This window comes from Oxyura jamaicensis, chromosome 2 (genome assembly GCF_011077185.1).
Source record: "Oxyura jamaicensis isolate SHBP4307 breed ruddy duck chromosome 2, BPBGC_Ojam_1.0, whole genome shotgun sequence".
Classification (NCBI taxonomy): Eukaryota; Metazoa; Chordata; class Aves; order Anseriformes; family Anatidae; genus Oxyura; species Oxyura jamaicensis.
In genome coordinates this window covers 59,581,618-59,596,940 of record NC_048894.1, presented here as the reverse complement: position 1 = coordinate 59,596,940, position 15,323 = coordinate 59,581,618, and the positions used below count along the sequence as shown (strand labels likewise).

Below are 15,323 nucleotides of genomic sequence, written 5' to 3'. Positions count from 1 at the left end.
AATTTTCATGCAGAATCACTATGCAGATCATGGTATCAGTGGCTGTGAGCATCTGAGACCAGTCTGATTCGCTATTCCTAGAAATACCGACTGAGTTGGTGCCATTTCAAAAACAAAACAAAACAAAAAAAACACCTTCTTATGCAAATGTCTCTGAAAAACATAATTTCCCTTTTATTTCTGTTTATCAGTGTCTATTTTTTCCAAGGGTGTAGGGGTCCTTCATGAATCTGAAGTGTCTTCTTTGATGGTAGAATGGCACTGGGCATAGAATTCTGCAAAGGTATCTGAGAGTTAGTGAAAGACGGTACATGATTTCCTGTGACAAATAAGATTCTTGGTTTCACAAACAGAAGTTAAATATTTTGAGCGTTTTGTTTTGTTTTGTTTTGTTTTCCTTCTCTGTATGTTTTTCTGAGTGGAAGTATATTGCAAGGTCTAGTAGGGTTTTTGTAGTGACTTGATTGTTACTTTAGTTGGTGCAAGTAATGTTTGAACCAGCCCCAAGGAAAACCATGAAAAACTGACATAATCCGCACGTTTAACTCAAGATAGCTGGCTAATGATAGAGCATTTAATAGTATGAATAAATTGTACCTTCAAGTCAGCGTTTTCTGATTTCTTTCTAATTAGTTACCAAGTAGGAAAAATACTTGAGTTTTATCTAAGAATTTTATTCAAAATCTTTCAAGACTTACCTGTTATGTACAGGTTTTTACTAATGGTCCTGATGCATGAGATAAAGGGTTTCTTTCATAATCTGAATACGATTATGTATTATCAGTGGCTGAATATTAGTGATGAGCAATGTTAAGTATTAGGCTATTCATAAAATCTCAGAAACGCTTTGTGGCATGTTGCTTATATACATTTTGAAGTAAGCGAATGGGAAGAAATTGTTACTTTTTTTTCAGGGGTGTGGAAATCCATCTATTGCAGAAGCTGATACAGAAAAATTTGGAACAAACAATTAATTGGTGTCCTTTTAAGAATTAAGAACCACACCCACATTTAACATAGTCTTCAGGGGAAAGTGTTGACTGTTCTCAAGAACAAATAAAGTTCCTTTTTGGGAAGGAGTAGCTGCCCATTTAAGAAATTGTTGATTGCAAATACTGTAGGGGACTTCTCACTGTTGCCAGGTTGTTCCAAGTTGTTGCAGACTAAATACCCAGCAAGTCTTTGACCTGCAATGTGAAGGGAGAGAATAAAGGAACCAAAATTTCCTTTCCAATGGCTCTTGTCATCTGACACCTAATTTCTTCCATGTTCCTGGGTGAAAGAACTTCTCAGACAGTTATTGATTTGTAATGGGAAAACAAAAGGCATTATTTTAATGCCTCTGTCAGTATTTCCATAAGCTATGGGGTAGGGCTCTCTGTTCCTCAGGAGATCAGAATTGAGATGCTTGCAGGGAATAGTAATGGAAGGACCGCAGCCATAGCAGATGAGGTGCACAGAAGATTTTTGCCTTTGCTTTTAAAGGACTGGGATATCCCTTGTTCTTCCTTGCATCTTAACTTTGCTAGTGTTAAATACTATCTATTCCTGCTACTTTTTTTTTCCCCCTTCTCTTGTTTGCCTGTGCTGTATGACTACAAATAATGGATAGCCATGTCTCTTTCTGCGGACAAATACATCTTCGCAGATGTGGTACTTCTACAAGTAAGAAAGTAATGTTGATTGTCATTGAAAGATACTTGTTCCCTTTTTCTGCCAGAGGGACCTGCGTTTGTGAAATAGGCAGCTGAAGAAGAGATTTCATCCAAGAAAGAATTCTTGAGATTTTGCTGGCTTTGGGTGTTTTCTGATGTATTTCTAAATTTCAGCAGGTTCCTCTTTACAACGGTTACATTATGTATAACTTGAGCATTTATTCTACTACCATGGCTAAAAAAAAAAAAAAAAAAAAATCCAGCATAAAACTGATGATCTCTAATTGTTCTTTGCAGCCTTCCTTTGTGGCAGGATTGCCATGAGCTATGGAGTAAGAAACGCAGAAGACAGAAGCAGATGGGCATGACTGATGATGCAACAGCAACTAAAGTCCCTCGGAAGGACCTGTCTCTAGGCATGGATGAGAGCAGAACCAACACCCCACAAGGCATGCAAACTTCTTCCCAACTCAAAACTCAGGGCAACTCTAGTGTAGCACTTGGTCAGTAAATATTTTCAGTTCTTATAATTACCTTCTACTTGGATTGCACCTCTAGAAATTTTAGATGTTATTTTCAGAATACTGACATCTCCTGGATTCTTGAGGGAGGAACGGCATTGTAAGTTAAATCTTTGTTACGAAAGATTTGCCTTCATTTTTGGAAACTGGGCATTTCTTTTAATTTTTACTTAAATTTTTGATCTGGTCAGAACAACTACTTTTCTCTTTGTTTTGAGAGGATTTGATCTCTTGCTCATCTGTAGGTCTTCAGTAATACCACTAGTCAGCTTCTGCTCTAAGTTCATCACAGTCTACAGAGAAGTTTTATTGGTATTGATAAACAGACCCAAGGGAAGATCTTAAAACAATCATCACCTCAAATAAAACAGATTCCCTCAGCATGTTATGTTAGTCTTCAGCTTTCCAAGTTGTTTGGGCTGAACCAACTCTTAAAAAAAATATAAGATAAAATCCCAAATAACTCTTATAACAAGAAGTAACCACCTCTGTAGGCTGCACAGACATTAATTCTAAAACATTGTTTTAATTCTAAAACATAACTGAAGTATTTTGCTAGGAGACCAATGTTGTGAATATAATATAAAAAATAAAGTCATGGTCTCCTTGCATTGACCCCACTTGAGATAATACAAAGTGCATACCTGATAAGTTTAATTTAGATCATTTTTAATTGTGCAAAGTGACCTTAAATCCTGACACAGATACAGGAGTTCATCTGAAGGAAAACAAGAAATGGAGATTCACTGAGCATGAAAATTCTTTAATACTAAGCATCCTGAGTCAACTCTTCATTTAACAGTGGAGCAGAGTTCCAAATATGCTGTGAAAAGCTAGAAAAAGTATTTTTTTCATATTTTATTGAAGTTTATTGCTTCTTGCTCCTGTTCATCCTGTTTCTTACTCTAAGCTGGCTGTGAGCTTCTGCCACTCCTTAAGCTTAAGCTAAAGCTTTGGCAGCATTTTCAAAGACAACTTTCTGTAGCCACAAACGAAAAATGTGTAAGAGTTTAAAAAGTCCAGAGGATAATAGTTATTTTCTTTATGCTTTTATAATAGGTAGCCTGTTGATGGTCTAATGGGTTTATTAGTCATTAACATTAACAACGCAGAACAATCTAAACAACTAGAGAAGAAATCTTCCAGACCTAAAATACCATTTGCCCATAATTACATAGAAAAATATGTCTAGGTAGAGAAGACAGAATTTTAACTTTCAGGGGAGCTTAGTTCAGCATAGAGATGTATTAAACAAAGCAATTCCCAAAACCCTTATACACCTTAGTTAAAATCATCCATAAGGCACACTACAGGACTCAGTGTACGTGCTGTATGCATGCTTAAAGCTGCTGCATTTTTTTTCTGAGTGCCAAAAAAGAGGTTTAAAATGTCATGGATGAATTGCTAATGTTCTGCTTCATGAATGGGAACCCTGGCTATTGCATCTTAGAATTTAAGAGGAGAGATGTAGAGCTCATTAGTTCTGTTCTAGTAGAAACTGCTAGGTTTCCCAGAAAACAGTTAGCTCTTGGAATGGACTTGAAAGTAGCCAAGGATATAAAGATAGGTAGGTTAGTTACCCTTTTAGACATTTTCACGTTGACAAGCTGGGAGATGTTTGGATGTTATTTCTATTACCATCCTCAGATGTCACAAAATCAACTGTTAAGCATGACATCTGGGTGGGATCCAACAGTAGAAGGCATTGGAAATGATATTTTTTCCTCTTGCCAAATAAAATGTGGTTTTATTTTTATATTTATATAAATATATAGGATTTTTTGAAATCCTTGGAACCTGCCAGAGTGAAGTTCCAAGTGCTTGCATCCTGGTGCACATCCACAAGTAGGGTAATAGGTTGTGGGTTTTGCAGCACTTTCTGGTTGTGCTCTTCTTAGTCTTGCGAGGCAAGTACTTAAGGTTTTGCATGACCATTTCTTCAGGTGTGGCTTTGAATCTGCCATGAATGAATATATTAGGGCATTAGCAGACAGACAGGGATGGAAGAGGATGGAAGGTGTTTGTGTTGACTTGGGTTACAGAAATTCAGAGAAATACACACCCGTTTTTAAATTTTTTACTTTTCTCAAAGTTATCTACTCTTGGGGCATGCTGAAATCCATGCTGCTTCGCTTCTCCTTTCAAAGTAAACTAACACAATGGCTGTTTGAAGTTAAGAAAATATTTCTATATTCTGACTTCCTTATCTTTCCCTGCATCATCATAATTTCTCCTTACGTGTAGCAAATAAATTCAGTTTAAAAAAAAAAAAAAAAAGATGGGTATCACCACAAACGTGCATTTTCCTGCTATTCAGTGATTGACTGCTTGTCCTTCAAACTCAGGATGTGCTTTTTTGCATTTATACTACTAGCTTCTGGGTCACCTACAGCTTGGTCACTTGAGCAGGTGTTAGAATCCAGATGCTGAATTAGAATGGGCCAGAATGTGACTGGAAATGCGTTTTGCAGATGGCCACTTTTTAACGGAGGGATGTGATATGTCACAGATAGGAAATTTTGTGGGGATTGGAAATTCTACAGCTGCATAAAGCAGGTGGCCTTAAGCCCCAGCCCAGTTGTACTGTGGAAAATTGAGCTCCAGCTTGATGTTTCTCATCTGTCCAAGTGCATGTGTGCACCCCTTGGAAGTCACTTTCTTTATATTGGATCTTACTATTCCATTTCCTATAGAGACTCCCCCCAAGGCAGTTAATCTCTAAAAGCATTCCATTTCTATGTTGTCCAAAACCATGCTTTGCCAGTTGTGTCAGCCATGCTAGATTAGTCTTAATTTTGAGTTTCTGAAATATGAAAGTTCTAAATAATACTTAAAAACACCTTTTTTGTCTTTAGCAAAAACAAGCACTGGACAGCAGTTAAACCAGAATGAAGTGGCAATCCTGCTAAACCTGCTACAGTCTAAAACAAGTGTTAGTTTGGCACAGTTTGCCCAAGTGTTGAATATTAAGGTAAACCCAGAGACTCAGCAGCAACTAAATAAAATAAATCTTCCTGCTGGAATTTTGTCAGCAGGTGAAAAACAGTCAGAACAGCAGCAGCAGCCGCCGCCGCCTCCACCACCACCGCCGGAACAGGAGCCTCTAAAACAGCCGACCGTCACGCAGCCTCCTGTGCCCCCTGCTCAGCTGAGTCAGCCCAAAGTTGAGACTGATGCTGCCCAGGCAGCCGTACAGAGTGCATTTGCTGTTCTGTTGTCTCAGTTAATAAAGGCTCAGCAAACAAAACAGAAAGATCTGGTGTTGGAGGAGAAGGAAAATGGATCAGGAAATGAAATGTCGTTACAACTCAGGCAGCCTCCAGAGCCCACCACTCCTGTGTCTGTCAGCCGGGACGACGTGGAATCGCCAGCACCCGGTTACCCGCACCTGATCAAGTCACTGTACACAGCTGCTGCAGGTACTGGCGGTCTCTGGGGCTAACCAGCAGGTACCTTGAGCAGTGGAGACACGATAGTTTGGGGAAAGAGTTAACGAGTTAACAATACTGAGTATATGTGAGTACAGGAGAGGTGATTACATGATTTTACCGCTTACGTCTGCATCATTTTTTCATAGTCATGACTGTTCAAGTGCGAGCCGGTTTGTTTTTGTTCCTGTGGTGGGAATGTAAGTGCCTGGCTGGACTTCATGTCTTACTGTCGCAGGAGGCATGCAGGTAGTCCCCATTAAAAGAGATGCCTGTGCTTTTTCTGATGAAGTAGCTTGTTTTTTAAGGGTGTTTGGGGTTTTCTGAGTGGTCCTAGTGTTGGAGAAGACCAGCTTCTCTAGCAAATTCGTAGCTCAGGCTTACTGGTTTTGACTGTGTCTTTAGGTAAAGCCTGTTTTGGAGAGGGGGTATTAAATTTTTTGGTTTTAATGCAGATAGAGCAATTTCCTATTGTCAGATTCTATAAGTGGTTGCCCATAATGATCACTAACACACGTGGCTGAAGGTCTCCATTGTGTTATAGTAGTGACTTCCTTAGTTTTCTTGAAGTCTAGAGCTCTGGTTTTGGTCATCTTGGGCTGCTATTTCAGCTTTATTGTACTGTGGTTTATGCTCTGTGGTGTGTGTTGCTGTTGAAAGAAATGTTCTGAAGTGGTTTGGGAGTATTTTTTGAGAGTTTTTGAAGTTGTTTTGTTTTTAGCCCTAAGTTTTGCTGTTTTCTGAAAGGATGTCGTTTTGTCCCTCGAGACCTTTTCTAATGTGTGTGATTCAAATATCTTTTCTGTTTGCTCTTTGAACTTACTAGTGTTTATCTGTTGTTTTAGTAATTGTTTTTCAGAGGAGCTTGTACTGTTTGACTTCGCTTGGAAATGCTTGGAAATCTTACTTGGAGGAAAACCCTGCATTGCTTTTCTGAGGCAACCGAACTGTTGCCTTCTCCAAAATAACCTGTCCAACTAGTAGTAAACATTACCTCAATTCTCATTAACTACTTAGTTACAAATCTGTCATGTTCTGGGAAAGACTCATTTCCTTTCTGGTATTGTTACTGCAGATTTTTATTCCAAAGCTTTTCTTTTTTATCTGTTTAGGTCCAGAGGATTTGGCTAGGCAGTCTGAGATGAGGCTTCTGAACCGAACACCCGAACAAGAACGCCCTCGGATCTTGCCTCCAGACCAGCGACCCCCAGAGCCACCGGAGCCTCCACCTCTCACTGATGAAGACCTTGATTATCGGACAGAAAACCAGCATTTGCCTATAAGTAACTCTTCAGGAACAGATCCCCACGCAGGAGTGAAAGCAGCTCTTCTACAGCTGCTTGCTCAGCATCAAGCTCAGGCAACAACGGAGGAGCCAGTACAAACGAGCGTGGATTACCAGGCTAGAGACTCCTATGTAACAGGCCCAGATTACAAGGATAACTTTGGATCATCTACCTTCTCGTCTGCCCACTATGGCAGTAGCGATGGCATAGGAAGCGGGTCATCAGGAGCATTAGAAAGGAGGAGCTTCCTCGGAAACTCGGATATTCAGCCTTTGGATAACTACAGTACTGCTTCATCTCACTCTGGTGGTGCCCCTCCTCCATCTGCCTTTTCAGAATCCTTTCCCAGCTCAGTAACTGGTTACGGAGACATTTACCTCAATGCTGGCCCCATGCTATTCAGTGGAGATAAAGACCATAGGTTTGAATACAGCCACGGCCCAATCTCAGTCCTGGGGAGCAGCAGTGACACTTCCGCAGGGCCAGAGAGCACTCATCCTCTGCCCGCCAAGATGCACAACTACAGCTATGGAAGTAACTTACAGGAAAACCCTGGTGGCCTTGGCCACATGCATGGACAGACTTGGACTTCCCCTGCCCAAGGACCTGGCTATTCCCAAGGATACAGGGGACACATTAGCACGTCTACAGTGAGAGGGCGAGGCAGAGGATTACCATATTGAGTATCTGTTTTTCCTCAGGCACATCATTTTTATCTGGAAAAACTTTTTTTTTTTCTAGCTGCAGTTTAAAGCAGCAGTTCAACAGACTTGAATAATGTTAATTCAACAGCTTTATTTTTATGTGGAAAAGGGTCTTGCATACAGTAGGAAAAATTAAAAATGCTTAAAACTCATGCTGTCTGAAAACTAGATGAATTGATTGTACATGTTCACAAACTCTAGTTCTGAATTTTATTTTGTATTTTGGCAGTTTTAAGTGGATGCTAAATTTAGGGACATCAGCTTTTTATGGCACTCTTTCAGATCTTCTGAACTATGCACATTTGTGCTTTTTTTGTAAGTTTGGACCAACTTTTATGTAAAAAAAAAAAAGATTTTACAACAATCAAAACAGGGCACTGATTTATTTGGTATTTTTCTTTTTACAGAACTACCTTTAGTCAAAGGTCACTGTCAGTCTTTGCACTGCTTTCAGTGTTATTGTGGAAGGTGTACTTTGTGCTCATTTCAGATAATAAAACACAACCTTTCTCTTGATGCAAAATTTTATAAATATTTGGTCAATGTTATTTTTTTTTCTTTCAAAAAAAAAGAATGGATGTTCTGGTAAAATGTTCTCTCCATCTCCCAGGCTTGTTTATATAAAAACTGTTTTACTTGAATGGTAAGTGCCTTAACATGTAAGCTTAAGGTGTGCAAAAAAGGTGTGGAAGTACTTTATGAATTGATGTGAAAATAATACTTAAGCCTAGGTAGTTGAGATGAAAATTCAAATAATAATAGGAAACTCAAATAGGTCATAACCTTGTGCTTTTTACTTCATTTGGGCCAGTTACTTAGAGACCTAATCGTATCTTGATGAAGTTATAATCTCCAAATTGAACTTCATAAGAAACTATGAAATTGAGGAGAAAAATGAAGAATAGTTTTTCCTCAGCTCCCCCTTGGAGTTGTAGAAATTGTGTGACTTCCTCTGCCAAATAAACTATGCTTTATATGTCCTTACCAAGTGGTGAAATAGTTTTTCCTCTTAAATGTCAACAGCAGTAATTACTTTACTTTGTGTGAAAAGCTGACACTGTCTTCTTTTTACCACAAATACTGCATTATGGGAAGTAACCAAGGGCAAAATGACCAGTATTTAAAGCAACGGCAAAACATTTTACACTAGCTCTAACGCTCTGTAAGCTTGTGATTGTGCCAACTAATCATCTTTATATCCGTTGTTCCACTGAGCATTTCAGTATTGGAATTGAGTCTCCTTCAACAACTGATAAAATAACTGTAGTTACAACTCTTAATCAAGAGCCACTCCTCATTAATTACAACGTCCAGCATGTTTTTTTTCCTTCAACATCAAGCGGTCCCTCTCCTGCAGAGAGGAGGTACAGAGATATTTTGCATGTACGTAAAAGAATGTTTTAAAGCCCATATTGGAAACAATTTTCCAACTGATTATCCAGTTGACAAATCGGTACCTTATGTAACTGAGTGTTTAATTATTACTTTTTAAAAAGTAAAATTTCTACTTACGCTATTACAAATGTAGTCTCGTCAGTGACTTTTTGGACTTTCAGAATAGAAGCCAAAGTCGTTGGTGTTTCTTTTGTTTAGTTCAAAATCCCGGTTGTCATTTATGGCTAACTACCACCTTGTAGAGCATGGAAAAAGTCACTTTGCTAAATACGTAGCATTTGAGGATCTGGCAGATTAAAAATGGAGATGTCCCTCTGTCTTGCAGTTGTCTTTACTAGGCACAGGGGAATCCTACCATTTGAAAATAAAATCAACCTGGACAAATACTTGTGACTCGAATAGCCTCTGCTTAAAACCAGAATTTCACATGTGAGTGACCGTACGCTGGGTAGGTTTCCTTGAGTAAGGACACCTCTGCAGCATTTTTCTGCTAGCAAAATCTTAAAGGCAGAAATCATTAGTCTCATTTAGGTACAGACAGTGTCAGCTGAGGCTTTTGTTTACTAATTGATAAAAATATTCCTTCAGTGTTCAGATACACACGTTATTTTTTTTCAAAATCAGGCTAGACTTTCAAAGCTCTTAGTTGTTTTCACTAAAAAGTTGCAGTCTGGTGTTACTTTACTGCAGTTCAAACGTAAATGTTTGCTAAAAAAGCAGGTAAGTTCAAATGGAAGCTAGGCCTCCAAGAGGACTTAATTATTTGAATTTCAATACAAAAATATAAGGAAATTTTCTCCTGCTTTCCTCTTGGAGGTAAAAGTTCAAGTCATTTAGTTCCCCTCATTTAATGCAGAGAAATCAGTTGCCTCTGAATGATTAATGACTGTGGTTTGATTACTGACTGGCAGTAGTCTGATGTTGCATCATTCCACTGAAATGGATTTTAGTCTTCAGATACAAGAATGCTAACACAAGTATTTGTGACTATGATGAATACGAAGGAGATGGAGTAGACAGTTGACTTCCAGACATATCAAAACCCAAACTTCCACACTGTTGCAGATGCTTATTGCACGATGACTTTATCCAAATTCAGTTTAAGGATGACTAGCCTCTGACTGAAAACTATATTTCTGGGGCAGCAGTGTTGGTAATAATGTGGAGGGAAGGTTGACATGTTTCCATATGTGATAACTACAAAGAGGTTTTTCCCTTCTCTGCAACCCAGGGGATCTTGGCTCTTTCACCAACTCGTTCCTCCTGGGCAGGTAGCGGCTGTGCAGGGGCTGCAGGTGGATGTGCTCTGCCCTTCCTTGGCCTGGGGGCAGCCTGTGGCAGGAGGGTTTCTCCCTGCGGCCACGCTGCCCTGGCCCAGGAGTTGCATTTCAGCAGGTGAGCAGCCAGGGAACGGGCTAGGCCTATGGACTGCCGGTCCACGTTAATTTGTACCAGGACTGTGTGTTTATCAAAATTTCCTTTATATTAAGTCACAAGGTGCTTACATCAGTTCAGAATTTGACCTTTTTGAGCAATTTTCACTCAGCAGAGTGAGTCTCTCCTAGTGTGACATCTTACATTGCGTGGCTGTTGCATTTTTGACGCAGTGGTAGGCATTCTGAAAACCGTGTTATTTTTCTGTGGAGCTGTGGCTTTTGTTACTTTTCCCCCCATTCCTTTGGGTTTACGTTTTCTGTGCTGCAATTCCAAAGTGTGCTACAGAGACCTGGACACTACATCAGAAAGTAAGTGTTGTGTGTTTGTATTTCTAAATAAACATAGCAAAATACTGTAATCATGGACTATTGAGTAGTGAGTATTTCATTATTTATATTAAGTGGACTGTAGCCATACCAAGAGGAAGAATGTGAGCACAACTGGACTGCTATGACTATGATTTAAGATGCTTAGACTTGTAGAACACTTAAGATCAGCTAAAGGAAGAGGAAACAGCTTTTATCCCGGACTGCTAGTTCTTGTTACCTGGAACAGAGGAACAGTGTTTGGGGAGGGGTGTAGAAATACATGTATCTTTAAATGTTAATATAATTTCTTGGAAAAGAAATATTAAACGGCAAACTTCTATATTAATTTCTGTAAAACTTGGTCTGTGTTAAATCTTGCCACGGTAGTGTAAAGCACTTCATGCCAGCAGAGGCGCCAAGCGCTGTAATGTTAACTTCAAAAGGTTCTTTTGCTTGGTGCTTGTTGCACCAGGCGGATTTGGTGTGGTTGGATCAGTTTAATTGGTAACTGCAGTAAAAACCGAAGCACTGAAGTAACTTACGTAGGATACCTCTTGTCTGCAGGCAAATTAGAACTTAGACCATGAATTCCGTTTCCAAGAGAGAAATCTCGGATGTATTTCTTGCGTTCTTGTAGCTAATAAGATACGCAAGCATTTTACATAGCATGTTTTTCCAGGCTATTCTGTTGCACCTTTTTTTTAATATATATATATATGAGGAAATTGGCTATTTCCCTTCTTGATAGTTGTGGGATGTTCTTCATACATGGGCGTGAGTTAAGAAATTAAGGAATCACAGAAAAAGTGATTTGAGTTCTGTATTTAAAAGATGAAATAACCTTGGTTAAAGTTGAACTAACTTTTGCTTATCAGGGTGAAGAATACTTTATTGCAGGAGTTATTTCAAGACAGCCTAATTTAATATAATCAAACTGTTATTCTTCAGCTTGCTTACTCTTTGTTATTTTAAGCCATCTGTATATAAAATGTATTGTGTGGCCTGTAAATAAAATACATGAAAACTTGAAGTTTTTTGTTTTCCCTCTCTGGTTATCAACTGGCATTTAAAAAGAGCTCTGGGTTGAACTGAATTATTTTTTTCAGTATGCAAATGAGTGTGATTTTCAGCATGTTACTTTATTCAATAACCTTTGATATTTTATTTCCTGCTCTGCTCCTTTTCTGAAGGCAAGCTGCAGCAGTGCAGGGCGGTGCGAGTGCTTGTTGCTGGAGCTGGCTGCAGCTCGACTCACTACAGGCGCGAGGCCTGGCTCGGCACCTTAGCGAGGAAGCTGCAGCAAAAGCAGGTGGCTGAGAGGATCCAGCCCCTCCAGGGGTGTGAAGATGCTGCTGTTTCAAGCACTACTGCAGCCAGAGCGATGTGTTAAAAGTGGTGGGAAATTTGAGACAGAGCCAGGTGTTTTCAGTACCTGTCGGTACGTGCTCGGTGCTGGTGAGGTGGTGTAAATAGCGTGACTTCAGCAACCACGCGTTGAATGCCTGAGGCCTGTCTGCTTTTTTCCTGCCTTATCAGCTAATCTAATGAAAAAAGATCACCTCTTTCAACAAACGCTGTTTCCATCCAAAACTAGGCCACTTCCCATATCTTCCATGCTTTTAAAGCATGTCAGGCAGACAGCTGCTCTCATCGCACCGGGAGTGCGTTGACAGAGGTGGAAGAGGCACGGTGACGGTGCTGTGGGAGGAAGTTAGGCAGGTCAGCGCTGGTTACACCGACATCAGGCTGACAAAACGCTGAAAAGATCTTCTCGTTTTGGAGAAATTGCTTTGGCAGCAGGTGTAATGGAAGCCTGGATTTTTCTTTAGATGAACAATTCAGGCTGTATTACCCAGGATGTTGACTCGCATATAGATCAGGTGGATGCACTCAACAACTTCCAGTTGCCTGCTCCTCATTAAAACTGGCATTGCATCTGGTAACGTGGCTTGCAGTAGGCACTGGTTCGTTTTGTTGTGCTGGTGGTGTAAGCCTGTAATGGCTACAGAAGTGTGCTGCCTCTGTTCAGCTGGCAGTGCTGTATGGCCATCAGGCTGTGCAATAGGGCAACGGAATAAGGAATACGGCATTCCAGTCAGACCTGCATGTCAGTCAGTGTCCTCAGCTGCAAATAAAATAGCAGCAAATGAGAGAGAAGAGGGACGTGACTGCAGCAATCACCCTGTATCAACGCAGAGTAAGGAAAAGCATCCGCGGACTTGGTGGCAGAAAAAGGAAACAACACATTTCATTTCATCTCACGTGAGTTATTGCACATTAGTTTTTAAAGAACCAGGAGCCATGCAATTTTGCAGAAACTTCTGTTCTGTTCTGTTAGATGAAATAGGATTAGGTTGCTTCTATTTGTAAGGCATATCAGTAAGATCTGATGGACCATGTAGCAGAAGGGGATTGGATTCACCAAGCTCCCCTGTCATCTTTAAGACAAGTCAGAGCTCTTGGCAGTTACAACAAATAAGTGGAGAGAAATTTTCATTTGACAAATGAGGAGAACTGTTTCTTTTTCCCAGTCAACTGTGTTCACTTCCATGAAGCTTGTGGGTTCTCCTTTGAAAGCCACTTGCTCATTATGGCTGCTTATTTTGGGCTTTTTTTATTGCCTGTGGAGAGAGTTTACAGTCAACATGATTTAACTCAGGAAAAAAATTTGAGTTTGATGTAATTTTTCTTGCTAATAGGCAATACTCGGATCACTTTTCACAGCCTGGCTTCGGTTCTGCTTAAATAAATCCTCTGAGGGTACTTGGGATGTATGATTGCTAGGGCAAATCCTCAGAACATGATGAATGCGTCTCTAATTCGGCTTCTTCCAAAGAGGCTGTGTAAAGATTTTTTCAACACTTGAAAATACGGTGTGGAAAAGCCAGAACTGGGTAGAACATGAAATATTTTGGTTACAAAACCCACCTTTGGAGCTGCTAATACTCGTGTAGCAGGCCTGGCAGCCACATGCTGTCTGTAGGGTAACCGATGGGGATTAACTGGCTTCTGTGGTTAGTGCTTGGCCTGTGCTGACGTCTCTCTGCTCTCCCTCTCTCCTGATACCTACTGCAAGACCTCCTTCACTTAGCTGTCATGCATTGCTCCTGCTAGACCTGCTGGCACACCCCTCCTGCTCTCCTTACTCCCACCTCTGTCTAGTCCGACTTGTGTAGGCAGGATGTGGGATTCTGCAGCTGGGATTGGGACATTTCCCCTCACCTTGTCTCTCAAAGTTGAAGGTCAATCACTTGTGCTAGAATTTCTGAGGGATGTTAGTTTTCTCCTCTCTGAAGAGTCATAGAAGGAAAGCACCTCTTACATGGGTGAGTATTTTTGTTGTTTGAGAAGATCTGTGCACCTATCTCCTGAGCTGCTTCTCTAGATTAAAAAGAAGAATGCCTCAACCAAAAAAAATGCTTTCTGTTTCAGTAGATCACCAGAATTTGAACCACCAGATCGGCCCAGCCCTGTGGTAAGGTTTTCTGCTGCACCGATCTGCTCTTCTAAGTCTAGTTCCCTTCTGTTTTACTCAGATAAGTGAGTAGCTGTGTTTATAACCTAGAAAAAACAACAGACTTTTTTTTGCTTGCTATTGTTTCATTTTTTTTCAGTGTACCAGCATATAAAGAAGAAAGTGTATGCAACGGGTCATAGAGCCCCATGGTAAGCACTTTGCTTAGTCTATGAGACAAAGCACCATGTCTGGCCCTTCATGCAACAAGAACGTCCCTCAGTTTTCTCCCATTTTTGTCAGACAGAACCCTTGCAGGCTCTAAAAATCCCTCCTCGCAGGGAGAAGACAGGTGGATCTTGTGTTTCAACATGAGGAATATCGGTAGACAAGAACTGGAAACAAACTGAAAGCAGGGGTTCCCCTGCATGTAAGAGCTCTGAGGTGTCTTTGATGTCTGGAAGGCAGGGGAGACCCAACTACTGAATGACAAAACCCAGCCAGAGACCACCATTTTGTTCAGGTCCCCCTTTGTGATCAGGCGCCTGGTGCGGCAGGCCTGCCTGCAGGTGGGTGACATCCCCGCTGTGGCAGAGGTCTTCAAGCTCTCAGGGAAGTGGTGGGACTGTGGCACCCAGCTAAATAGCAAAGGGAGTGGTTTTCATCCGAGTTTCCTTCATGGAGTCCGAGCATCTAGAGTTTGGATCCAAGCCCCAGGTGTGAGTCAGTTAATTCATGGTTGGAAATATCCCAGAACAGCCAAAATGCCATCACTGGTTCAATGACAATGCCATTTTCAGTGCTGCTGGTCCTCTGGAGCACATAACCGTGTGGCATCCACTGGGATGGACCCTTCTTCATCGCCTCTGCAAGAAGGGAATTACCTGCCTCTCCTCAGCATAGCTTGTGAGCACAGCATGACCATTCTCACCTGGCCGTGGGGGTAATGAAGGCTAGAAAGTGCTAGAAGGCTGCTGTTGTCATCTGGGAGAAAAGAGCTTGTCTGAGGTCACGTAGGATGTCTACAGTGAAATGAAGAGCTGAATATGGGTTGCTCTGCCTAGGTTACAACACTGAGTGTGGAAATGAGTATGCAGGCATTCCAGTTTTTGCACTGCAGCACCAATATTTGTCT

At 40.8% G+C, this 15,323-nt stretch overlaps 1 protein-coding gene across 6 annotated transcripts in view; it reads left to right on the top strand.

The window, feature by feature from the left end:
- CDK13 (cyclin dependent kinase 13) overlaps positions 1 to 8,578 on the top strand; it is a 48,622-nt gene extending 40,044 nt beyond the window's left edge. Inside the window, exons 12-14 of one of the 6 annotated variants that reach the window (XM_035318763.1) lie at positions 1,953 to 2,104; positions 5,212 to 5,595; positions 6,717 to 8,578. In XM_035318763.1, the coding sequence (XP_035174654.1) occupies positions 1,953 to 2,104; positions 5,212 to 5,595; positions 6,717 to 7,573 (1,393 nt within the window). In that variant the 3' untranslated portion in view covers positions 7,574 to 8,578. Of the gene's footprint in view, positions 1 to 1,952; positions 2,159 to 5,031; positions 5,596 to 6,716 lie in introns of all 6 variants that reach the window. The other 5 variants (XM_035318762.1, XM_035318759.1, XM_035318761.1 and 2 more) reach the window with 5 other exon arrangements.
- Positions 8,579 to 15,323: the final 6,745 nt, after the last annotated feature.